The sequence below is a fragment of the Spea bombifrons genome, chromosome 3 (assembly GCF_027358695.1).
Source record: "Spea bombifrons isolate aSpeBom1 chromosome 3, aSpeBom1.2.pri, whole genome shotgun sequence".
Lineage (NCBI taxonomy): Eukaryota > Metazoa > Chordata > Amphibia > Anura > Pelobatidae > Spea > Spea bombifrons.
In genome coordinates, this window is record NC_071089.1 from 973888 (window position 1) to 999239 (window position 25352).

Sequence of the window (25352 nt, forward strand, 5' to 3'; positions counted from 1 at the left end):
AGTGACACGGCAGGCGGTCTGGGAACGCGGTCTGGGTCGGTGCCGCAGCTCCGGCCCCTCCGGGGCCCCCGCAGATTCGCCCTTATGTACCGTGCCGAGGGCCACTGGGATTCGGGCTGATTTGCAAAGCTTCGTAAATATTTAATCTGGAAAAACCTCAGCTCACAATATTTACCCAAAGGGCAGAAAGGTTCACACGGGAGACGGCTGTCGCCAAACAAGGTCTCCACGTGTCCCGGATCGCGCCCCACTTCCCTCAGACGGGGCGCGGGTACCGCATGTAATACCGCGCTACGGCACAGGGGGGATCTTCCTTGGGACGAGTGTCGCCCCCCCGCGCATCACATGTTAGGATCCGCAGGAAAATGAGAGGGGGGTAGAAAGGCGTCTGGCTGGGCCGGGGGGGCCGCTCCACACGCCCGGGCCACCTACCTGCATGGTGACGTTGTGGCACTCGGTCGGCACGCACTCCAGGCTCTCGTCGTTGCAGCATCCCGAACACCGCATCAAGGGCACGCAGGACGGCTTAAAGATATATTCCACCTCGTCCGGGTACTCCTGGTAGATGTCCACCATGTTCTCCCGCACCTGGCAGATGCTTCGCTCGTACACCTTCAAGAACGGCACCACTGCGCTCGGAAGACAAAGAGAAGGGCGATTTAATACGGCCCCTCGTCCAGGGCAGATAGGGTGAGGGGGCAATTTAACACGATCCCTAACGTAGGGCAGGTGCCTAGGGCTATACATTCGATGGCGATCCCTAACCGTGTCATACCGTGACAGATATATCAGAAAGCGCAGCCGCGCATGGCCACCCAGCGAGGGCCATTACATTGGAGACGGAGTCATTGATCGCTCCTCGTAGCGCCGGCGATACCGATCATCAATCCCACTTTATTGATCGTTAATGATGAATCAGCCCATTCAGCGAGACGCCACGAGAAAAGGACGGGGTCTAAAAAGGACGGCGGGACCGGCCTGATCGTTAGAGCTGCTTAATTAACCCCGTTAAAATGTCGCGGTTTAAAATAACCTTCCCCGGTAAGACGGGAGCCGCAGCAATTCTCAGAACGCAATCCGCTTTCCATGCGCGGGGAGCTCATTAGACCGGCATTTCTCGGCGGGCGGACAAAGGCTCCCAGTCCGAATACTTCTGGCCACATGGCGCTGGGATTAGCAGGAGAAATTCTCTCGCAGTTACGGCATCCGCCGGCCAGCGGATTAGCGGTTAAAACCCTTAAAATCCCACCAGCCTCCCTGACAGTAACTGGGGGCTCTTAGAAGAGTCCCAGTCCAGCTGCTGGTTTACCCCCCCCTCGTGTTATTAAACTGCCCCTTGTCAGAATCCCCCCGTGATGACGGCCACTTGTTGCGAAACCAATCGATTCGCCCCGTGGCCCCTTTTCTCAGGGACGTAATTATGGCTTCCCAAATGATTTCGCCTGAAACAAAGAGGGTGTGAAATCGAGACCCCCCCGTCCATCTATTACAGTATTTACGGCAGGCTCTCGTTCCTGTAATATATTGGCATTAACCCCTTTCTTGCTAGACAATTCTAGGGGTTGTATCACCATGACACTGACAGCTTTTAACTCTTTCAGTGCTGGTGATGAGGTATGTGCAAGGAGCCCACCTTTAACTTGCAGACTGTAAACCTGACTCCCCTCACGGCCAACAGAGACCACCAGAGCAGCAGCTGGAAATCTGGCCCCCCCCGGGGGAAATGCACGCAGGACGCACGGCCCGGTCTCCCGGCTGCCCCATTAGCGTTAGAACACGTCCTCCATGCCCGCACCGGCCTCACAGCCTCCGGACTCCCTTTTCTCCTATACTGGCCTTGGCGTAATTTGGGTCAAAATCTGATGCCCACCTGCCCAGGGCAAATTCAACATGACACCTGGCACAGAAGGTTGGAAGGCTGGATTACCAGCCACCATCTCAGCCTAAAACTCATACCCTGGACGTTAATCCAGTTACTATGGCGACTGCCCTACTCTGCCCTTTATACATAATCCCCATAACTTTCTGTAAGGGTTCAGTCAGGGGTCTCACTGTCTGATTTACAGAAGCACCCACGAGCCTCGGATACCCCCTGCCACTGCCTCGGGGTGGCCGTTTCACCCGCCAGGAGTAGAATCTGTGCGTGGCTGCCAGCTGTTTGCGTGTAAATACAGGATACCCCAGAGGTTACAGCCCCGAGCCCCCGGGGGGTATCTGTAACCAGGGGTTCTCAGCCTCCCCTGAACAGCTTAGTAGACATGAACCCCCGCAAGACGTCACCTATACTATAGCTTTTCCAATGAAAGGGTTAAAATGGTGAACGTCTTTGCCACCCCCTGATGGCGTCCCACCAGCGTGACGTCGGGCCGGCGGGTAACGCGGATTTGCGTTTGTTTGAGTCGTGACAATGCATTCGGGGGGGGGCTCTGCCCACCGCGAGCCGCCTGCCGCACGTTCTCCACGTTTCACCAGCTTAAAATAACCGGAATGAGGCCACGTGAGCCGCCCGCAGGCTGCGTAATAACAGGGAGAAAGATCACAATGAGACGAGTGATCCCTGCCGTCTCTCTGTCAGATATTAGCGGGATCCGTCTCGCCCGATAATACGGATTAACAAGACACTTGAGTTCACTTCCCCCGGGCGGGAGGCCGCCGACCCGACGCTTTGTCTGCAGAGCTCGCTGTCACCGGGAGCCACGAAGCCAAAACCAGCGGCCCCCAAAAAACCTGCCCCTCTTACCACATATGACCCGCTCCCTTAACCCTTTTAAGGCCATCGCTTAACTACCAGCAAGGGGGAGGTATGGGGTCACTCCGGGCCTAGCCGGTGATCCTATAGGCAGCCCGCCATTACGGCTTGGAGGACTTCCCGCCTCTCACCTCCAGGCCTGCTCGGCGTCTCAATGTCAGCAGATAAGGTCTGAGGTGCGAGACGTGATCTGCTGAGGTGGAAAGTGCTGACAAACAACTTCCATTTTTATACCTTCCTCCCATGACCTCCCACAACGACAGCCTCGGGGTATAAAGATACACCCAGAGGTAACTAGAGGGGGGGCTGCAAATGGTCCCAAAAGGGGCAACTCGCTCCAAAAGAGGGTTCCATCAAAAAATTATAACACTTCTGACCAGAGCAACCCCTCTATATGCAGCAGCAGATGCTGAGCTTCCTGATAGGATACTTGGCTTATTAGGATACTTTAATAGTAGCCCCACCCACTCATGCAACTGGCAAAAGAAGCACTTGAGGGCAGCCATGACGCCTGGTTGCCCATCTCTTGGAGGTGGCCTAGGTGGCAGCATTTTTCCACCCACAAATGGTTAATGTTGCAGCCATCAAAAGAGCATAATAACTGCCTGCGAAGGTGTTTTAACCCTTTCTCTGAACTTGTAGAAAAAAAAAAAATTCTTGCATCCCGGGCAAAAGCGCCAGAGAAAATGAAATATATAACTGAGAAGGGTCTCTCCTTACCTTCTGTGGGTTTATGATCCGCTCCTGCTGTGGGGGCCGTCCGTGACAACTGAAGACACAAGAGAGAGAAACAGAAAAAAAGAGTCAGAACTCCTATCGGCAGAACCCCCCCCCAAGAGTCAAACAAACATTTATTGCCCCGGGACCCAGGGACAGGGCCTTAACTCCTGCATTGGGGTGGAGAAGGGACTGGGAACCAGTGTGAATTATACTGGACCTTATACACATCTTATCGCAATCTCTCCATAAAGCACCATTTCACAAAGACCTGCCACGTGTATAGAGACCACGTCCACGTTCCAAACGCAATAACGCCCACCCGCCATTTACTGAAATATTCACAGAATAAACTCCCCTCTCACCATCTAAACACCGACCAATAAACCCCTCTGCAGCCACAACCAATGGTTTAGTGCAAACCCCCCCAAAATCCCTAAATCGTCCAGATTGTGTCATATTTTGGCTGAAGTCGCAGAATAGTGACCCCCCCTCCCCCGTAGCGTCTGGATATTCATCCTGAAATTTGGGTTAAAGGCTCTGCTTGCCGCTGTGGACAGTCCTGTTTATCTCCTGCTCGGGGCTTCGGTGGCTCATTACGAACCAAAATGTATTAACATTAGGAAGCTCCAGGCTCCCATACATGGACGTGGTATAGGGGGTTACAGGGGACGGATTTCCCGTCACTTACTAACTTCATTGAACAACAGAATGAAGTGCCAGCCCTTCAGCTCATCGCTGGGATAGTTGGTACAGGCACCGTATTCTGTCTGGGTCTTGGTGCCTCCATTAAGGAGCTATTTTTATCTGTTCTCTCTGCTGGTTTTAAGATTGATCTCATGCTTCATGGAGGTGCCAGTCAGACTGCCTGTCCTGCGCGACGTGCACCGTGTCATACAGGACTGGTCAGAAAGCGGCGGGTCTGTATGTAATGTAGGGGGTGTGACTGCGTTATCAGGACTGGTCAGGCAGCGGCGGGTCTGTATGTAATGTAGGGGGAGTGACTGCGTTATCAGGACTGGTCAGACAGCAGCGGGTCTGTATGTAATGTAGGGGGTGTGACCGCGTTATCAGGACTGGTCAGGCAGCGGCAGGTCTGTATGTAATGTAGGGGATGTGACTGCGTTATCAGGACTGGTCAGACAGCGGCGGGTCTGTATGTAATGTAGGGGGTGTGACTGCGTTATCAGGACTGGTCAGGCAGCGACGGGTCTGTATGTAATGTAGGGGGTGTGACTGCGTTATCAGGACTGGTCAGGCAGCGGCGGGTCTGTATGTAATGTAGGGGGTGTGACTGCGTTATCAGGACTGGTCAGACAGCAGCGGGTCTGTATGTAATGTAGGGGGTGTGACCGCGTTATCAGGACTGGTCAGACAGCGGCGGGTCTGTATGTAATGTAGGGGATGTGACTGCGTTATCAGGACTGGTCAGACAGCGGCGGGTCTGTATGTAATGTAGGGGGTGTGACTGCGTTATCAGGACTGGTCAGACACAGTTCAGTTTGGATCTAGAGACACGAATCAGTTGCTCTGATAGAGAACCTCTTGGCATCCAAACAGGACTCCCTGCAGGAAAAGGAGATGCGATTATCGCGGCAGAAGGTCTTCAATGACTTCCTGAAGGAGCGATCCGGCACTTCCTGTGTAACCTCCCGCAGGAAGCACAAGTGTCTCGGCCGCACTTCGCTCTGGCGCCGGAGGACATGATTTCATCTCACTGGCCAAGCATCGCCGTGTCAGCTGCTTGATCTGATCGTTAGGCCAGAGAGGGGATCAGACGTGGAACCCGAGTGCATCCTCCGCTCCCCTATTTCAACTATCGCCTACTGCTTCTGTGTCACATGACAATTATCCATTCCCAGCAAAAAAAAATTGCCGGTGGAACTGCAGCTTGAACCTTAAGCAATATCACGGTATAAACCCGCCATAACCCCCCCGCCTATACTGTACAGCGCTACTGAATATGTAGTATTCAATAAATGAAGAAGAAGAATCTCGGCATTATACAAATCTCTACAAATATACAGAGAGTAACCACCCTGTGCCTGCGCACACTCGCTCTCACTCGCTCTCCCTCACTCTCACTCACTCTCCCCTATATGTATACACACAGCGGTCCGAATGGAAATCGTAATTTTGTTTTGTGTGTTTATTTTTCCTGCGAGGGGCAGAGGGCGTCAGTGGAAGTGGGGAGAGGGCGTCAGTGGAAGTGGGGAGAGGAGGGTTAAAGAGGCCAATGGCCGACCTTGCACCTTTTTAAATATTTGACCAACCTCTCCCACGGCCAGGAAGAGAAAACACTGAGTTTCTTTGTTGAAAGGGTTTGTATAACAGATCGTGCCGGGGAGGTGCTGATCAGATAAGGCCTCTCGAGTCTCTATCGATCTGACCATGGACTCCCCAAACTTCAAAGAAACGTACTTCACTGGACGGCTGGGAGTCAGGAGAGTGGCTTATTACGGTGGGAGACACACGGGGTCGGAGCTGGAGGTTAACTAATTAATTCACTTTATGCAAGTTCTGATTTCACAGGGAATGGACAAAATCGAAAAAAGAGAGAGTTGTGGTTGCAGGCACTGTTCTCCAGGGAGAGGTGGCCAGAGGTAATTAAGAGACAATACAGATAGACTCTCCCTAATTACCCCAGTATCTATACAGCATGGATGCATTAACGTGGGAGAGACCCCCGTGTGGATGTGACTTAATTAAAAGCACAGGCGGGGGGGGGGGATCGGCCATATGGTTCCCTTTACAGCTCCACTAATTGGGACTCCTGCTTGTTTATTCTGCTCCTGATGGATTTACCTCTCAGCCGCCCAAAGTTAACTATTTCCACGCAGGCACGTGATTGGCGGATACCCAACACCTTAAGTAGCGGCCATTACTGCCGGACCCCCGGACCCCCCTGCCGGCACTGCGTACAGTAACAGAAACTGGATTAATACTCTATAAAGGAGTCATTGTGGATAATCTTTGAGCCCGGGGGGCAGCGCTTAGTGAATCCGGGCCGCTTCCCGTCAGTAACGCTCCCGCTGGTGGCTCATCTTTGAAGGCGAAGGTCACTGGTGTTAAAGCAAACATGGCCGTGGAGGGCAGGAGGCTGGCGGCCGGCGCTCTGCTGACTCGGTTACAGTTGGCTTCGCTGGGTCCAAAGTCTCATCCAGCAGCAGCGCGCAAACAAGAGCCGCGGTCAGCAGCCCGAGCCACCTGGGGCTGACTTGCGCAAGTTATTGCTCCGGGCACGAGCACCCGTGTGACACCTTCCTATTAACCCTTGTGATCCCAGAAAGCTGACCAAAGCATTGCTACCCAACTGGTGCGGCACCTAAGGCGTTAACCCACAAACCATTAACCCCCATGATTACCAGAGGTGCAAGACTCCATGCTTCATCTGGGCCATTTCCCATGCCGACTGCTTCTGTTCCCATAGCAACAGGACAGAACGCACTAGCCAATGACTTGCCCTGGCCGTCAATACGGATCGGGGAAACATTTATTATGATCTAAATCCACGCTGTGGCACGACGGCGTCGCAGGGAAAGGAATATTTACACACATGTATATATATATATAATAGGGAAAATCTGGAAATATAAACACCCTAAGAATTAAGGTTATGGCAGCCTCAACCTGAATATAAAGCCCTCCAGGAAATTAGGGATCGGTGACAAAGACAGAGGTGCCACAAGGGGTCGGGAGGGCTGCATCGTACTGATCCATAGTACTCGCTCCTAACTGGTTTCTGCTTGGCTGCCGAATGGCATGCGTCGTTCTTACACTTTTGCTGATCCTTTGTTGCCAGTTTGGCAATGAAAGGGTGAAGCAATTTCTGAATGAAATCTCCTTCTTGCCCCTTGGTAATCACCACCCTGAATAAAACCAAAGCAGCAGACGCCGCTGCCCAATCCCGGAGCTTGTTACAGGCGAGTGGCATGGCCAATGGAAGCCCTGCTTATATAGCACAAGCTGAACAGATCCCCTGGCATTTGGCCAATCACCAAAAAAAATATAAAAAATAATCTGAAAGAATAAAAAAATATTCGGGTAATCCTGTCAGGTTCCTGCGCTAACATTTCCCTCGAGTCCCAGCTGGGCCGGGAAGCCACAGGGAGGCACTCAGAGTCGAAGATCAGCGCGAAAAAGCTGCAGACACCCAAGGCTGACATGTTTTAACCCCTGGAAGGTCGAGGGGCAAACACTGAATTAAATTCCGTTGGATGAAGATTATACCCTCCTGGAAAAGCAGTGGGGAAAAGCACTTTTTGCTAGCTTTTTGGATGATGACATACAGATAAGGAGATAAAAGAGTAAAACTGAGGCAGCGTGGAGGCAGACATTTTGTTTTTTGTGTTCCCCGCCACAACAAGCAGGTCTGTGAAGGGAAGCTTTGGATTTCTTATTGTTGTTTTAAACCTTAATATAAGAAATATATTATTCTTTATATTATATTTAAATTGTAAGTTCTGGGTGCAGGGCCCTCCTCACCTGTTGTTTCTGTATATTATCGTTGTACAGCACTACGGAATCTGATGGTGCTATAGAAAACAATAATAATAATAATAATGTTTGATTTGCTTTATTTATAGACTAAAAACTTAATGATGGAGCAGAAATTAGAAAACTGTATGAAGTATTTTTCTAAATACTACCTAGACATTTTAACCCTTAACCCAGCCAAACCCGGTTGCCACAAAGCTTCCCAAAGCAAGCACAAGCCGCGGCTGGGGAACTGGGAAATGTATGGCATTATGGGAAATAATGCGATTTCGGTTTTCCCGTCCCCGGGCTGAAGTTTTGCTAAGTTGGCCAGCGTGCGCCGTCGGTCAAAGCAGGACGGCCAAGGCCAGCTTGCACCTGTCCGTAGTCAGGGAGAGTGGAATCCATGCCGGGATTTTTTAGACACTGCCTCTGCTGAAAACCGTCAGCTCAGGAATTCCTCCCCGGTGTCTCCTAGAATGGGCCGAACAGATCTCCGACAAGGACTTGAAAGAGACCCAAAAGAGGGGGTGTACCCTCCCTGTACTTTCAGTCCATGCCAACCATCCACGGAGGGCACAGCGAGCCCCTACCACGGGCGCGGAGGATGAGCACTCCCGCCCGTACCGTCGGCAGAGTCTTTGCCGTCTGACGTGACCTTTTCCCCAGCGGCAGAGCCGTGGAAGTCCTGCTGACAAAGCTTTACTGGAAAGCTAATTAGGCTTCAGGTGCCAGCAGCATTGCTCACCGCTATGGCATTCAAAGAGTTAAATTTCCACACGGAGCCGAGAAGTGGCAGGTCACGGAAATAATTGGCCACTTGACCCTCCTGCGGCCGGATCTTCACACTCCGTGGGCTTGTCTGAGCCGCTCAGTCGAGGGATATTAAGGGATCTGCGTAACAACAACGCGCATGTTATCCCCCATAATGCACGCATGCCACAGATTTACTGGGGGCTTAAAAGCCAAAAACCCTCATTTTATCACGTATTGGGGGAGGGGCATTAAGAAATTCACAAGAAATAAAGAACCAATAGAAAAGGCCGATAATAACAAGGAGAATAACGGCGACTCTGATACAGGATCCGCTGCCCTCCCGTTCACACCTCGCTGCACCTGTCTCATGATGTCATTGCTGCCTTCTTCTGAGGTCATATTTACCGGATCATGATGTCATTACTGCGTCTGTCCCTCCTGTCATCGATTCCTAAAAGAAACCCATAACCAGCCGGCAGGTCCCTCGTCGGCCCATCTAGTCCCCTGTTCTTCCTGCTGTAAAGACTCAAACCTTAATCAGTCGTTGGTCTCGTCTTAGATTCAGGAGCTGTATGTCTATCCCATGCATGTTTAATCCCCTCACTGTATTACCCTCTACCACTTCTGCTGGGAGGCTGTTCCACTTATCTATCACCCTCTCAGTAAAGTAAAACTTCCTTCCATTCCATCTCAGTCTCTGATCCTCTAGCGTTAGATTCCGGTCTCTTGTTGTAACTTTTCTCCTCCTTTTGAAATAAAGTCCATCTTGTATACAGGACACAGTGATGTCATCACTTGCATTCACTGTTCTAATGATGTCATTACCGTGCAGATTTTTGAGCTCTTACACCGTTACACGGAACACACAGTGCACAGGGTGCTGAGAATATGTGCCCAGCTGTATGATGTCATCGCAAAGCCTGCCTCTCCCCTCACTCTGATTGGACTGTTTCGCTGCCTCTCCTTTTGTCCACAGTTTAAACACTTGTCATCGCGTTTTGTGTCATTTTGTTAGCTGTTTCCGTTTTGCCTCAAACACAACGAGCAGACGCACAGCATTAACCCCTTCAGTCATGAGCTGTCATAAAAACAGGCATAACAGAAAATCTAAATATTGGCACGGACCCCAAATTGCTTTATTTCCGTTAAACTCCTGGAAGAGTTGGAATTTTGCATAGTGACACCAGAATCCGCTCCACGTTTTCTATCTGTCCCTCGGTGCTTTAATGAAACCTTCCTGCAGGGGAAGCGGACATCGTGAATAGCAGGACTGGATTCCTATCAATTCCCCAGGAATGGCTAAAACCACAAAATAAACCCTCAGCAGAAGAATAATAAAGGGCTTTTTACGTATATTTTCCCTAAGACTGGATATACGGGGGGGCTGGTGGGGCTCTCATTTATTCTTATTTTACTTTTTCAGAATGGGAATAATTAACCTTTAAAGTCAAAACACACAAAATTTAGATTTACAGCCAAAAGACTATTTAACTGCTTCATAAAACAAGGAATTTGTGTAAAAACATGGAGCGGCCCGCTGCGGACGACGCACTGTGCCCCCCCCGAGGCTTTCAAAGGGTTAACTGTGCACCAAAGTTCATCTGGAGTCACACATGTGACACTTCGCTGCCGAGGACCTTTAAAAGGTAAAATAACAGGTTACAGAAGGAAGCCGGTGACCTTGTGAAGGGCACAGCCAGCCCAACATGTTCAATGAGCCGCCCTCCCCCCTCTCCATTAAATATTTCCACCTAACAAAATTTGCTGCCTCTCCCTTTTATCGGACGGCCCCCGCCTCCCCACCGCTTTACCCCCAGAAACTGAATGAATGCATGAGAATGTATCCTCCAGCAGGTCTGCCCACGGCCCCCATCGGCCCTCCACGAAATCTCATTCTCCTCGGCTAGGATTACCAGTATCTGCCGGGGAAAAAAAGGGGGGGATCTGGCTTAATTTGAAGCTGGGGTGCGTGCCGGCCCCAGTCCCAAAGGGTTAACCCAGGTTAAGTGTTATTAAATCTGCACCATAATAACCAGTATATAACACCCCCCCCCGTGCTTTATACTGGTTTCATAAAAATAAAGCAAAAACACTTGGGATAAACCAGCTTAATCTGACTAAAAAAGCATGCAAAAAAATGTATATTTAATACATTTTCATATAAAGGGTTTAAAAAAGTGAATTTCTCTATTTTAGGCTTTTTTTTGGGGGGGGGGCTGAGTGTATTTCTTTCTCCTCTGCCCGGCTGCCTTTCCCTGTTTCTCCTCGTTAGTTGGACGCATTATAAACATAAACAGTTGGAAAAACAATTAAGGCAACATGTGGAATAAACGAGAGGCCCTTCGCTTAACGACCGACCGCCGGCTGGCAGAGCAAAGGAGGGAAAGGCGGCCCAGAGAGGGGAGTGGAGGCTGCCGGGCCCCCAGCCGCCGCAGCCATTAGCAGGAGGCTCAGCACATTCAAGGACATTGCAAGCCGCGGCTCAGAGCCGTGAAACGCGAGAGGGGGAGAGCGAGAAAAAAAAACAGCTAGGAAGAAAGGAGATCGGGGCCGGTCACATGAAAGAGATTTAGAGCCTTCAGTCAGTCTCAAGGCTGCTTTACATTTGGAAAAAAGTGTACGTGCACCCCGCCGGAATTCTGAAACCCGGCCTACTGATCTGTCGTCATTAATGAAAAGGGTAGCCAGCGGAAAAAAAAGGGCTGAGTGCCTTCCTTAGGAAAACTGTAAAGTGACCCATTAACAGTCCGCTCACACGCCGACTCACGCTCGCTCCTCTCCGTAGCGTAGCTATGGCAATAAAGGCTCAAAAACCCTGCGTCTCCCGGGCCTCGGCGCAATCAGATGTTACATTATAACCACTTGCATGTTATTACAGGAATAGATTGTAAGCCCACATGGTCAGGAGCCTCGTGCAGACTCACTCTGGAGTTAACAATAATAATATATGCAGCCGGGACCTGCTCATTCTCGAACACAAAGACGCAAGCGCGTTACTTAATCTGCCCCCCCCACACCCTGAAAGGGTTAACCAGACAGAGCTGGAAGGACAGACAGGTTTGAAGGATCAGGAGAAGACGTTCCGAAGTCGCACAGACTGCCTCCAGTTCTACATTTTTCTGTCTTTAAAGCGTCTCCTTCCCGCCTAATAGTAACCCAACAAAATGTAATGTCTCAATACAAATCCCACCGGGTCTCTGACCGCATCTGCAGCCCAGTAGAGCTGGTAGATACCGTGGGGAAAAAACAAACCGCAATATGTGTTACAAAATCTGAACTTTTCTTAAGATTCATCCAAGAAAAAAAAACAAAATCACACGATACTCGCATACGTTCTCGGCTCCTGCTTTCTCCCGGCTGGTTGCATCACCCAATTTCAAGCAGACGCAGCACAGAAGTTGGCAGCAAACTAAATGCTTTGCACGGCAAACGATAAAATATCTGTCGGGGACGGGGAAGCGCAGCCCCGTTTGGGTCTAGAATTCGATTCTATGCTCCATTTTACAAGAAAAGGGCATTTTGTGCTGAGAAGGCGCGGAGGAACGCAGAGAACGGACCGATCCGTGCCGATATCCGGCTGATATTCAGACATGTCAGAACCCCCACCAAGAAAAAAAAGATCCAAAGTTTCCCGTCTCCACGTGTTTCTGGCCAGCTGGCAGTTTTCAGGTTTTTAGAGGCTGGGGTAGTTAGAGAGCCCCGTGGGGGGGTTGGGGGTAAATGCCACTTACAGGGGAGATTTGAAGGCATTAAGCCTAATTTTGGAACACCATTTTGACAACATTCATGGAGTCGCGGATCCCCCCCCCTAACAATCTCAGCATGAATTACGCTGCTGCCTCTGGCTTATAAAGGGTTAAACGCGCTACAGCATGCAGAGGACACATATATAAAAAAGAAAAAGACACAATGTATCTGGCGGAGCAGCCTCGGCCCCCCGCACGCCGCGATACTCCCAGCTGTTTCCCCCCTTTGTCTTCAGATGGATAATGAGGGAGAAAATGACATTTCTTTTACAAGCGCCCCGGGACAATTAGCGGCAACCCGAGTGACCCCGGCGACGGGCGATCACGCGATCTAAACGCCGAACGAGGGACTGCGCCGCAGACTACGCTGGTACTTTAAACAAAGACAAATTGTAACATAGCAGTCATTGCTCGAAACACACAAGGAAAGGGTTAAAAATCCCTGGGGCCACAACAATAATAATAGTAACAAAAATAGTAATAATAATAGTAATAATAATAGTAACAATAATAATAATAGTAATAACAATAATAATAACAGTAATAAGAATAAAAATAATCCTAAAGACAGAAGAAGCCGGGAATAAATCATAGCCGCTCGGTGTGACAGGCAGTCAGCAGGACGTGAGCCACTCCTGGACACAAGAGCTGGCATTTCACCTCCCCACAGCAATTACAAAACCTAACCGGACCTCCGTGAGAGTTTCTATCTAAATATCGGGGCAATTCCGCAACTCTCTCCAAAATCCACACTTCTAATACCCCCTCTGCCTCCCAGGGGGGGCACTTTGGCCGATGCCCCGTTATACACACATCTAACCCCGTCTTTCCCCATTCAGTCCCAGCTCCCTCTCTCCTTCCACCGGGGCTTCCCCTCTATTTGATCTTTTACCCCCTGGAGGAATCCCATGTGCCCCCACAACACGCCCCCCTGAGCTGTCACACCCCTTCAGCGAGGTCACGGACCCCCAACACCAAGTTCTATTGTTAGGGGGCTTGTGGGGACTGGTCAGTAAGTGCCCCGTGTTCTCCACCCCCTCCCAGGGTGGTGTGATCTCCTGCCCCTCTTACCTGGGCAGAGCTCAGATAAACCACTACAGCCAAGCTCCACTTGATCCACGAGATTATAAAGTTCATGGTTCCAAGTCCCAACCGCAGGGGTCCGAGCGATGAGATATTCCGAATTGGCTTTGCTGGGAGCTCCAGAGAGGGCTCTAGGGAGGTGTCCCCAATCCCCTCTGGATCTTTAAACTTCAGATCTGCTCTCCCCAAGTAGCTGGGGTCAGGCACACTCCATAATCACCAGCCCCCGATCACAGGGCGGCCAGAACCATGCGCAAACACGAGCCCCAAATCCAACGTCCCCCCTCCCCAAGAACTGCGAGCAGGTAACAGGCTGTAACAGATCCCCGGAGAAAGTTTAGGCAGCAAAACTTTTCAATCCATCGCGGGCGTCTGCGGGGAACCCGGCACCGGGGCGGTCAATGCTTTGGGCTGAGTGCAGCAGGGGCCCCTCCGCTGAGAAATCCACCATAAGCCGGGAGAAAGTCCACCTCTGGCACTCGTTGCGTGTGAGTGGAGTCTGCGGCTTGCACTCACTGAGCACTGCTGTCCTTCTGCTGTGCTGTCTCTGTGCCTCTGTGCCTGATGCCTGCGTGAGCCAGCCCTCTCCTCCCCGCTCTCCTCCCTCTCTCCTCCCTCTCTCTTTTCCACTAAATCAATAAAAAGTATCAGCAATTGCAGCGCAGAGAAACGGCTCCAGCTTCTCCAGCGATACATGCGCTGCTGCAGGGGCCACGATCGGCACCCGCAGACCCCGTGCTCGGGGCATAAACACATTGTATGCGTGGTGGCCCTCTCTGGATTCCCCCTGGCGGGGGCCGATGGGCGTGCGGTGCCTTGGGGGTGCACGCAGGGTTAATAGGCAGAATTTAGGAGAAACGCATCGTAGCGCTGAGCGTGAATCAGCGCACGTGATTTATGTTATCAAACCGACTCACCGCGGGTTCCCCTTTGGCTTCATTCACAGAGACGTCGGAAACTTTATCCTACATTTTTATGAAGATGAGTGGAAAGTATGCGGCGTCTCTAACCGAATAAGAGGGGCGGAATAAACCGAGAAATAATCGGACCGCAGATTGATGAGTTCACACATACAATCATTTATATCATCACCATTCTGTGGAACAGGCGCTGGCAGCAGTTAACTAGCCCCTTGCCCGCAGAGCTTACAGTCAGAGTGCAATATAACCCGAGCTGTCATTAGACAGACGCCCCGCGCTCAGGAAGCTGCCCTGCTATTTGCACAACAGCAGAAGATGTTTCACAATGTTATGTGTGGTCAGTGCTGGTTCATCCATACAATGCCAGCGGGGTCACCCTGTCACTGTAGGGGGTCATCATTGGACCAGGGCAGTAAACAGGACAGCGAAAAGTGGCCGCTGCCCCGCTCTGCCGCTGCACCTCTCTGCCGCTGCCCCTCTCTGCCGCTGTACACTGCCTGGTAATAACCCGCTTCTAGCTCTTTTGCCACAAAAATGTGTTCATAGCAATAAATCACCCCAATCCATAAAGTATAAGCCATATTTATACCCTAATATAACCATACCCCCTCCTGTTGCCCCGTGAACCATTGGCTTAATCTCTCCTGTGGCTTTAGCTTTCTGGAGCCCCCCCCATGTACAGGATTTACGGCCTAGGGGCGCAGGTACAGAGTGTCACGTCTACGAGCACAGAGAGGCCTACACTGCCTGTCTCTAATTCTGTCTGTTCATGTTATATCAGATCCCGTATCTGTGTACAAACCAAGGATAAGTATTTGGGTTGGCTGAGCATCCTGGGAGTTAGAGCTCACAGCAGTCAGACAGTCCAAGCCTTTCTGCCCTTGGACTAATATCCCTGGATCCGAAATACTGCTTGCGATATATGGCTCTGTGGGTCCCCCTGCTGGACAGCGGAGGAGCGCCCTAAATCTGTGTTTTTCACTACTTGGGCCTGATTGTCGGGTTAAAAGACCAGAGCAAGGTCCAAATAAACAGCCGCCCTTCACGCCGTTTATCACCAAAGCCAGATGTGTATCCTCTCCTTATTGGTGTGAATAATAACCCCCTGAGAAAGCCGGCGTTTCCTTTTGCTAATGATTCGACACGATCCCCTCTGTTATTATAGGAACACGCAGCCGTGAATCAGCTTTTTACGTTTATTAAAGATTTCCTCGGAAAAAAAAAAAAGATTGTTTTCCTGGTCGAGATTCCAAAGGTTATTCTGAAATCTGGAGAAGATAATTAAAGCTAAAGCAGAGATTTCTTTCATCTGATTAATACAGACGTGATATTCACAAATATTGATCCAAACACCAATTTTATCTTAAAAGACTTTAAGGGCCGATGGGGAGGCAATTCTTCTGCGCACACTGGACTTCCTTCTGTGCCCTTGAGCAGCTTCCTGCTGAGACAAGGTAGATTGATCACCGGAGACTATTCAATTATCTAAGGTTCTGTCAAAGCAAGGAAACTTTTACTTACGTAGCCATCAATATTTATACGGACCACCCCCACCAACCAGCAGATTAAGACCCCTCATTTGCATACGTTGAGCCGAACGTAGGGCAGGGATTTCGCACACCAGATCTCCTTGTTTCAGCCGGAGCCGCCAGGTTTCCGTATAGAACGTTACCATGTGACACCCGTTACACACGTATTGGTGCGGGACACTGAACGGCGAGCTTTGAGGTATACATGGATGCACCGCACTGATTGGTGACTATTTGATCTATGCATTTGCTTTAACCAACTAATAATAAACTTTGGATTGACTCACGGAGCCGGACTTTTACTGCATGTGAGTAAATCTCATACCACGGGGGAAGCGTGATTACACGTCCGACGTGCTCCGAGGGACAACGTGACCGTATATTCCGTCCGGTTCCTGAGAAACATGTACTTTCACTGTGACCTCTACAGAAGACCAAAGAGCCTGGGATAAGTCTAACGCCTGTGCAAGATCCAGAGTCACCGAGAGGAGGACTATTCATGGGCCCAGATCTCAGGAAAATGTCTTCAGGTATCATATTTTACTTTACGTCCTACGTTTTATGGGTTCCTCAACCACGGAAACTCCAACCAGAGAATCTGGGCTTTCAGGAGAGAACCCAGGACAAACAGAAGAACAACCACCAGGCTCCCTACTGAGAGCACCAGGGCGTATGGGGAGATAGAACACCCCCCCCCCTGGCTCAATACTCCATCTGCATAGTAACACTAAGTTACATTAACCGTATGATACCTACAAGTGGACCCAAATATAGACACAATAATACATACTTATACATCGGAAACTCAGATAATCCCAGAACCACTGGATCCAAAGTAAAAACTAAGCATTTCTGTTCAACCAGCAGGTGGCGCCAGGAACTTCAGGTTATATTCTCGAAGAGGTACGAGGCATGGGGTAGCCCCCCAAATTAAAATGAAGTGTTCTTTTAATATACATGAAACAATGTTCATGGTGCTGGTCAGCCCCCTCGTCATTCATTTGCCCAAAATTTGATAAAATCAGCCATTTCTTTCTTGAGATCTAACCTGGTTCCAGATATTTTGCATTTAGGGGGGCTAGCCTCTAAATATTTTAAGAGAAAAGATCCTCATTTGATCAGGTGTTTATACTGTTAGATCCAGCATGTCAGATGTGCTATTCACAATCACTTTGCCCAAAATTTATTTATTTTGCTAGTTCTTTGTTTGATAAAATCAAACACTTTGTTCCAGAGATATTAAGAAAGATCCATCAAACTGAACAATCCTAAACCGGGCATCATGGGAAAGAGACCGTTTAGGGAAAAAAAGCTTATTTCTGGTACTTGGGCAGAACACAATGTATCCAGAAAAAGTAAATTCTAGAACATATATGACACTAGATCAGGGATGATATGTTACTGAAAGCGGTGCCCCAGTCTTCAGCTTTCCGCTTTGCTTTGCGGCTTTGTGCGTGAGACAGGAGCAGTAAAACTACGGTCGCTGCTGGCAGCATCCCTGGGAACTTCTGGCCTCCGGAGCCTGCCCTCATTCCCGCTGACGTCGAGGGCGTTCCCGCCCATTTAAAGGTGAAATGCGGGGGGATTCGGGTGTTGACCCGGAGACACCGTGCTTCTTCAGGAGCTCTCTGGGTCAAACCCAGGTATGGCGGTTGTCATCGTGCGGGAATCCATCGTGAGGTCACGTCAGGGAATGTTTTTATTATCAAGCATTTCATTAACTTCCTGCTCAGAGGAATTCTAATTCGGATTCCATCACTTTTCCTGTTAGTTTACCTCGCGGTAAATCCGTTTGCGGTAAATTCCATCACAAATCCAATCTGTAAATTAACCGGCATCACTTCTTGCGGTGGGATTATAGTCGCAGCTACGTACCCTCCTTCAGCTGTCTGTGCTGGGGGTGTGGTAAGGATGTGGTAAGGATAGAAGTGGGTGGCGCCAGAGCCAGAAGAGGGCATGGCCGGTGTCACATGGGAGTTGCAATGGCGGCCGTGCTGGCATAAAACAGACCTCCGTTGGTTTCACCTCCCTGGGCTGGTCAGAGGATCTCCTCAGCCAGCCCATGATGCCTACTGCCCGCAAAAGAGGGACAGTGGGGCAGCCATGTGAAACCGCGCCTGACAATTAGGACTGGCCCATGAAAATCAGGACTGTTGGGAGGTATGCAGCTATAAGCATAGTAAGCGCTGCTGGCTGCCATAGTGCCCCTTTCTGCCAATCCCCAATCCGGTATCCGTGGTTTGCGGCGTACCAATGCACTCCTCCTACAGAAAGGCCTCCTGATAAATAACATGAAAAGTCAATAAAAATATGCACTCCAGACACTATTGTACTTTATGGCGCACTTTATTGTTGTAATTATTATATTATTACTGATATTATTTTGGGAAGGTCCAATCGATTCAAACATTGTTATTATCTATAAACTGTTTTATTGCGGGAGAGCGTTATCGGCTGGCGGAGGGAAGCTGTTGACGAGGGGTAATGCCCCGGCCTTTGAAGTAGGTGTTTCTGCTTTAAATCCTTTGACATGTTTTAAGTTATCACTCTCAGCCGCTGGGAACGAGATGACAGCAGATTATCCAGGCAGACATATGGGGTCGTATACATGAAGATATTAGAGCGCCCAGGAGGGAGTCCTTTCCACTTTACTGACTGGAATTTCATCAGCAATGTCATTCTTCAAGAGTCTCTTTCTGACTCCGTAAAATCTCTGCACAGGCAAAGCCATAAAGTGAAATTTAAGCTGTGCCACGGATTAACCCTGGCATTGTGAGATCTCAGGAGCGGGGCCCTCCGGTAATATTATTATCAATTTCATTTTATTGTTATCGGTAATTTTCACTCTCCCCGTATTGTGACAACGCTACGGCATCTGTGGGCGCTTTATAAATAAAGGTAACGCAAACAAAATATACAAAAAAACAAAAAAGTATTTTTCATGGTAGGATCCCTTTAAGAGAAAGGTTGAAATCCACGTCTCGGGGTCAGGAGAATTATAGTGAACCAGCTGCAGATAACAATGCTCATTACACAGATTTTTATCACTTTGTGTTTTTCTCCCTTATTTTTCCACCTCAAAAGACCTTGGGAACCACCAGAAATCCGAGCAGATTGTTTTTTTTTGTATTTCATAAAAGTACAAAAACATTGGACAGATTTCTGCTGCTAAGGCAACCGTACCTTTAAACCAATCGGGGCATTCTCAAAATCGAGCTAATACGGCTGGGGCAAAGTTTCTCATTATTACCAATGTTTTATATAAATTTGCTATTTCCAGGACGGAGGTGGCACTGCGTCTTTAAACGAAGGAAAAGGTTGTAGGTAAATCCATCTAAAGCACACGGCATACGGACAAATCTTTTTTTTTTTTAACTTTACTTTTTATTTAAAAGAATTACAATTATTTTTCCCAACAAATACATAAAAAAATACATGAAGTTCACAGAATAATGGTCTTTGTTTAGTGCGTGACATCATGATATGTCATCATAGGAAGGCTTAAAGATACAGCGCATAAGATTAATTGTAAATTTTTTTTTGAAAGTTGGATAAGGTCTCGTATCTCTGTACAGATATGGAATCGTATTTTCTCTGTACGTTCTGATGGCCAATAATATCTATTATTCCCCAATTAATGAAGGAAAAAATAAATTAAAAACAAAACCCTGCAGTAATTGCCATTCTATATCGTTAGTCATACATGCACGTAGACACATATGTGTGTATGTATTCCCATGTATTCCCACATTGTCATAACTGGGAGACTCCGGGATGAAGCTCTGCTTCTTTGGGTCGCGGGAGCGGCGTTCCTTCACTCCCTGCCAACTTCCCGGTTAACCTCAGCGCTAGCCACGCACGCGCGCTGCAGGACCGTCCAATGACATCAGCGAGACCGCCCATCTCCATCCAAAAAGGGCTGGCTCCTGGATGCTCCCAGGCATGGGCACGCCCCATGGGCATAGGGGCTAGCAGACCGCACACCGACACGCATCCGGCTGGCAGCCACACACCACTGGCCTGGGATGGAGGCCGGCAGGCATTTGGAAACTACTACTCCATTAGAGCTGTACCGGGCTTTTTATTAACAGCGCATGTAAATTTATAGCATAAATCCCAGTATAGTGCTAATGAATTCCACCCAGGTATTACACAGCTGACAGCATGTGGCACCTCACTATTACCCCGCACGCTTGGCACCCGATGGATACCAGCAGATCCGTCCGCGTTGCTCAGGGCCCCGCTGATTTCAATGCAATCCTCGCCTGGAATACGAGGGACAGTACTGAGCCATAAGGGTAATTCCAGAGCAAAGCGCTGTTTGTTCTGTTATCAGTTAAAGATCTTTAGAAGTCATCAGATAATCACGTGCTGCTTATCATGGCTGCACCTGGTGTCATGGACGGGCTCATGTTATCTCCACAAACACTGCACTATCCCAAGAAAATTCCTAAACAATAATTAGTATGATGGTTTTCCTTTGATGGATCCGCACTTCTAAATATTGTCTACATTCATTCGCTCGTTCAGACAGGAGCTGAATTTGCTGGGACGGGATCTGATAGAATAGGATTATTGAGGAGCTTGGACTTGTTTTGGTCACTCTCTGTAAGAGAATGACCCCCGACTGCACTCCCTGGGGACCATCTTGAACTTCAACGTTGGGTTAGATAGACACATCAGAAATGTGGAGTCACCATCTTCTTACATGAACAATGGAGTTAAGGTAAAACCCAGCTTCTGTCTCACTTAACCCCTTACAAAAAATTACTGCAGTTTTTTGGACATGAAAAAACTGCAATACTGTACTTTTACTGCAGTATTACTGCACGTTTACTGCAGTTTTACTTCATTTGTACTTCACTGTACTGCATTATTACTGCACATTTACTGCCCTTTTTTTTTAACTGCAATTATACTGCATTGTACTTCAATGTACTGCAGCTTTATTGCAATTGTACTTCCGTACAAAAATAACTGCAGTAAAACTGCAGTACAGTGAAGTACAAATGCAGTAAAACTGCAGTAAATGTGCAGTAATACTGCAGTAAAAGTGCAGTATTGCAGTTTTTTCATGTCCAAAAACTCCTCCCCCAGCTGTGGCTACTGAAAACATGAAAGCATCCCTTAGTATGCTTCTTGCACACGCTCAGTAGGACTAGCATGAAACATGTATGCTACCAAAACATCAGTGTTCAGCTACCTTGCAAATCATTATAGAGAGAGTCTGACAGGTAATCCTTCTTAAATGGACTTCCCAGCACAGACTTTCTGTTATGTTACAGGTGCCTCAGGCAGCAGGGGGTTAATAAACAGCTGATAACAGATCTAGGCTGAGGGTAAAGCCAAGGGTCTAGGTTAAATTGTCTTTTTGGGGGGTAAACAGTCTCCTGTACTGTGGCCTTTCAGCAAAGTCACTGACTTCACGCTGTCCTCACTCGCACTCTGGCCGGCTTTTCACATGTGACAGGTTCTTGCTGCCAAAATATTAAAATCAGGAACATGGCCAACGAGAGGGTGAGATGGGCTGGGGTACCTTCCTCACTAAGCCGAGAGAAGCAGCGTGGACTCTGCACTCTCCCAGCTGTAAACAGACTGAGCTGAGGTATCGAATGTGCATGATGAAACTGCCAATTACTAACGTGTGATAAGGGGATGAGGTTCACGCCAAAGCGGTGCGTGCAGGCGTCTTCCCCAAAAATCCCGCTCGGTAGCAAAATACATCCCGCACACGCACATGGACAGTAAGACAGGCTATGCCCACAGACTTTGGCTAAGCATTATGAGAGTTAAACCGAGCGTGGACAGCAGGTTCACCAGTTATTTGTATCTGCTCACTGTGCAGTGACGTGGTATCTTTGCTCTTACGTTACTCGCAGGACAGTTTCAGTAGTAGCCTGCGATGTCTTGCGTTCTGTTGCGTATTTATAAAGCAAGGAGGGTCTCACAGGCATCCTATAGTGGTCACTTTGTCACATTATATCTGAGAAAGGTCCTCTGGTATCTTGATAAGTTCTTTGATGATGTTGGGCTCCTTTTTCTCTGGGACCAAAACTGCAACCTGTTTATCCACAGAACAAAATCCAAAAATCACTTGTTCTGATCATCTGCAGCCCTCCTGAACGCAAGCAGTCCGCTACCTGGATCTTAGCAAATGGAGTTTGGTGGGTTTACCCAATTTTGACTTCCAGAACCAATAGGCAACTGTATCAGGCTAAACTCCTACGAACATTTACAGAGTCCATCGCCAAAGTCTCAAAGAATCCGAGAGTTTATAAGGCAAAACCTGTCTAGAGCTGATTTAGCGAGCGCCTGGTTACTCTTCAGAATGGTAAACACTATTCTGAGCTTGTTACATTATTCTGCTTAATGTCAAACATTGGAGATGGAAAGACTTGCCAGAAACATAAAAACACACTTCTTTCCAAATTTAGATGTATAGAATTTGCGATCTCTCGCAGATACATGTATGTCTGTTAATACATGTAGCGCTGACATACACAGAACTCTACAGGGCAGTCTTCATTTCCAATAGTTATGATGGGTTCCTCCAGCTTAATGCCACTCCTTGTACCCACCTAACACGGGTTCCTCCAGCTTCATGACGATTCTTTTACCAACCTAACACCGGTTGCTCCAGCTCCATGCCTTTCTTTCTACCAAACTAACATGGGTCCCTCTGACTTTATGCTGGTCCTTCTAACTACCTAACATATGTTCTTCAGCTTCATATCAGTCTTCCTACCCATCCAACATGGGTTCCTCCAGTTTCATGCCAGTCCTCCTAGCTTGCTAATATAGTCATGTCTCCCTATCCACCTAACATGAGTTTCTCCAACTCTGGTCTTCACACTTTGTGTTGCACCTACAGCAAGTTCACATCCATTCCACTGTAAAGAACAGTCAAAAACCATAGTATCGCACCCCATCGCAAAAGAACACTTCTCTATCCTCAGTTACTGAACCCGTACCCCAGATTCCAAATTCACTTTTACTTCCCAACCCAGCACTTGTGCCTCCCTCACTCATCTAGAACCGTTCCCATTCTCCATCTTCACAGACCCCACAATACTTTAGTTTTGTTTAATATTTTCCTTAAATGTCAATCTTTACATCATGACATTACATTCTACTAACAGATCTCTAGCGGATTCCGTAGCGCTATTACAATAGAGGACACAAATAAAATTAACGCTAACATAAAAATCGACAATATACAATTGGACAACAAAATTAATACAAGTTAATACATACTGGTGCAAAAGGGAAAGGGACGTCTGCTCTTACGCTCTAACAATCTACTTACATCAAACGAGGCAGATATTTTAGCGCTATGAATGTACTGTTATTCTTCCACTGACAAAATGTCAGAGTCTCCCCCGACGGTCTGTACTGTAGTCTCTTTTTATGTGTTCTCTTACTCTAAACATCACCTGCCTGGCTCTTTAAAGCCTCTCGTTTGCGAGATCTGTTGTTTTAGAGTTTTCAGCCCATCTGATTTAATGACTGCCAGTATAACCTCCTGCATGTAGCAGAGCACGGCTTGATAAATGCTCTGATCGCGTGCTACAGAAAGGAGACGCCTAGAACATAAGCGGGGGATAGCATGCACACAGCTAAGCTTTTGCCACCAGTACCAGATTTAAGATTTATTAGGCTGACAAAAGCCCTTCCTAAACTATATAAATGAGCTTCTGAAACCACAACAGTCTCCTCCTGCTTATTGTCTTAGAAATCTCCAATTCGCTATCATGTATGATACAGATCTGGTTTCCAAGTGTGCTTAGTGTTAAATTACACAGGCTTTGCCCAAACACAGCTTCAAACGCATCCACGGCTTATGGAAGAGAGCGCACAGGAGGGGAAATATTCTCCAGGTTCTGCAAGAAGGTTGGAAGAAACCGTCTCGCCAGAAAAGAGAGGGATTCCATGGAAATTCGAATCTGCGAATAGCAGAAATAAGAGCATGCACCTGGCCAGGATCAGTGAAACATACTACACGTGTGCCAGATAACACGCATGCAACTTGTTCACATTTAAATAAAGAAAACATTAAAATCCTGGCTGCACGATCTACGTGAACTCATTAAAAAATAGAGGGAGGCTCCAGGCATTTATAACGGCGATCACAGCGGCTGGGAAATACAATTACCAGGAAATACTTTTACTGGGAAATGTGATTACCAGGAAATATGTACAAATACAAATGCAAGAAAATGCCACAAAAAATCGACTGAGCTGGAGGTTAAAGCTTAGGAGGGGCGACTACATGGATGATATTCACACCAGCCCCGTAATTCTACATCCCAAGTGTCACTGTTTAAATTAGCCGGACATCGGGCCCCAAACCCATCTGTCCCTCTCCTCTTTATCTCCTGTGCCCTCTCCTCCCCTGATACCCCTTCTTTGTTCCCAAATGCCCCCTTTTCTCTCCCCTGAGGCCCTTTTTTCCCTTCCCTGATGCCCCTCTTTTCTAGGAGGTCAGAATGTTTGCTGGGTATGAGGGTATCACAGGGTTCTAGAGCCCTAAAAGCGCCAATAATGTGTATAGAAACAGCAGGAAACGGTTTTATACTTAATTATAATTAAACAGGGTAAATAAAACTAATTATTTTTCTTCTAATAACCCCCTAAAAGAAAAGTGCCCCTCTCTGGGTATTTATAATTTTTTGAGGGTGAGGATAACCTACAATTCTCTCAACTGTCTGAGGAAAATGGAGGGACAGCAGCAGCTTATAAAGGCCTGGTCATGTGACTGCCATTCTACCACATTTGATCTCTGTGGTCTATGCCAATCTATCCCCCACTCTGTGGTCTCTCCTGCCCAGCTTTCACAAACTCTATGGTCCTCACTGCCCAATTTTCTTATGGTCTCCCCAGTTACCCCCAATTTCCCCCATCTTGCACATGCAGTTTTTTTCTTCCTGGAATTGACTGAAATAACGTTTAAAAGATATTTTTAGGATCTCACAACCCCGATAAAAGCGAATTACCTTTATTACCTTTATACACGTCTCTCTTCCATGTTACTCATTTCCTTGTTTAAAACAAACAGTTATGAAGTAACCGGGATGACAATATAACAAATAAAATATCAACATCAGTCTTATCACTTCCTTATGCAAATTAAAACGTGTTACAATAGACACATAATACAGAACGCCCCCCCAGGGCACAGAACGCCCCCCCAGGGCACAGAACACCCTGACCCCAGGGCACAGAATGGCCCCCCGGGGCACAGAATGGTCCCCAGGACAGCAAGCGAACTGTTACAGTTCCTTTAAGTAATGAAACCTTTCCCCACACAGCGTGACTCCCAGTACATTTTACAATCACCAGTTTAGGCTGCCACCAAATCCCCCTTAATGCATATGGT

At 48.2% G+C, this 25352-nt stretch overlaps 1 protein-coding gene across 9 annotated transcripts in view; it reads right to left on the bottom strand.

Moving 5' to 3' along the window:
• The window catches only part of VEGFA (vascular endothelial growth factor A), a 34975-nt gene extending 20899 nt beyond the window's left edge, over positions 1 to 14076 (bottom strand). For 3 of the 9 annotated variants that reach the window (XM_053458729.1, XM_053458725.1, XM_053458724.1), the window contains exons 1-3: positions 13516 to 14072; positions 3470 to 3518; positions 433 to 629 (exon numbers count right to left, since the gene is read on the bottom strand). In XM_053458729.1, coding sequence (XP_053314704.1) covers positions 433 to 629; positions 3470 to 3518; positions 13516 to 13581 — 312 coding nt within the window. In that variant the 5' untranslated portion in view covers positions 13582 to 14072. Of the gene's footprint in view, positions 1 to 432; positions 630 to 3469; positions 3519 to 13515 lie in introns of all 9 variants that reach the window. The other 6 variants (XM_053458722.1, XM_053458721.1, XM_053458723.1 and 3 more) reach the window with 5 other exon arrangements.
• Between the last annotated feature and the right edge of the window lie 11276 nt (positions 14077 to 25352).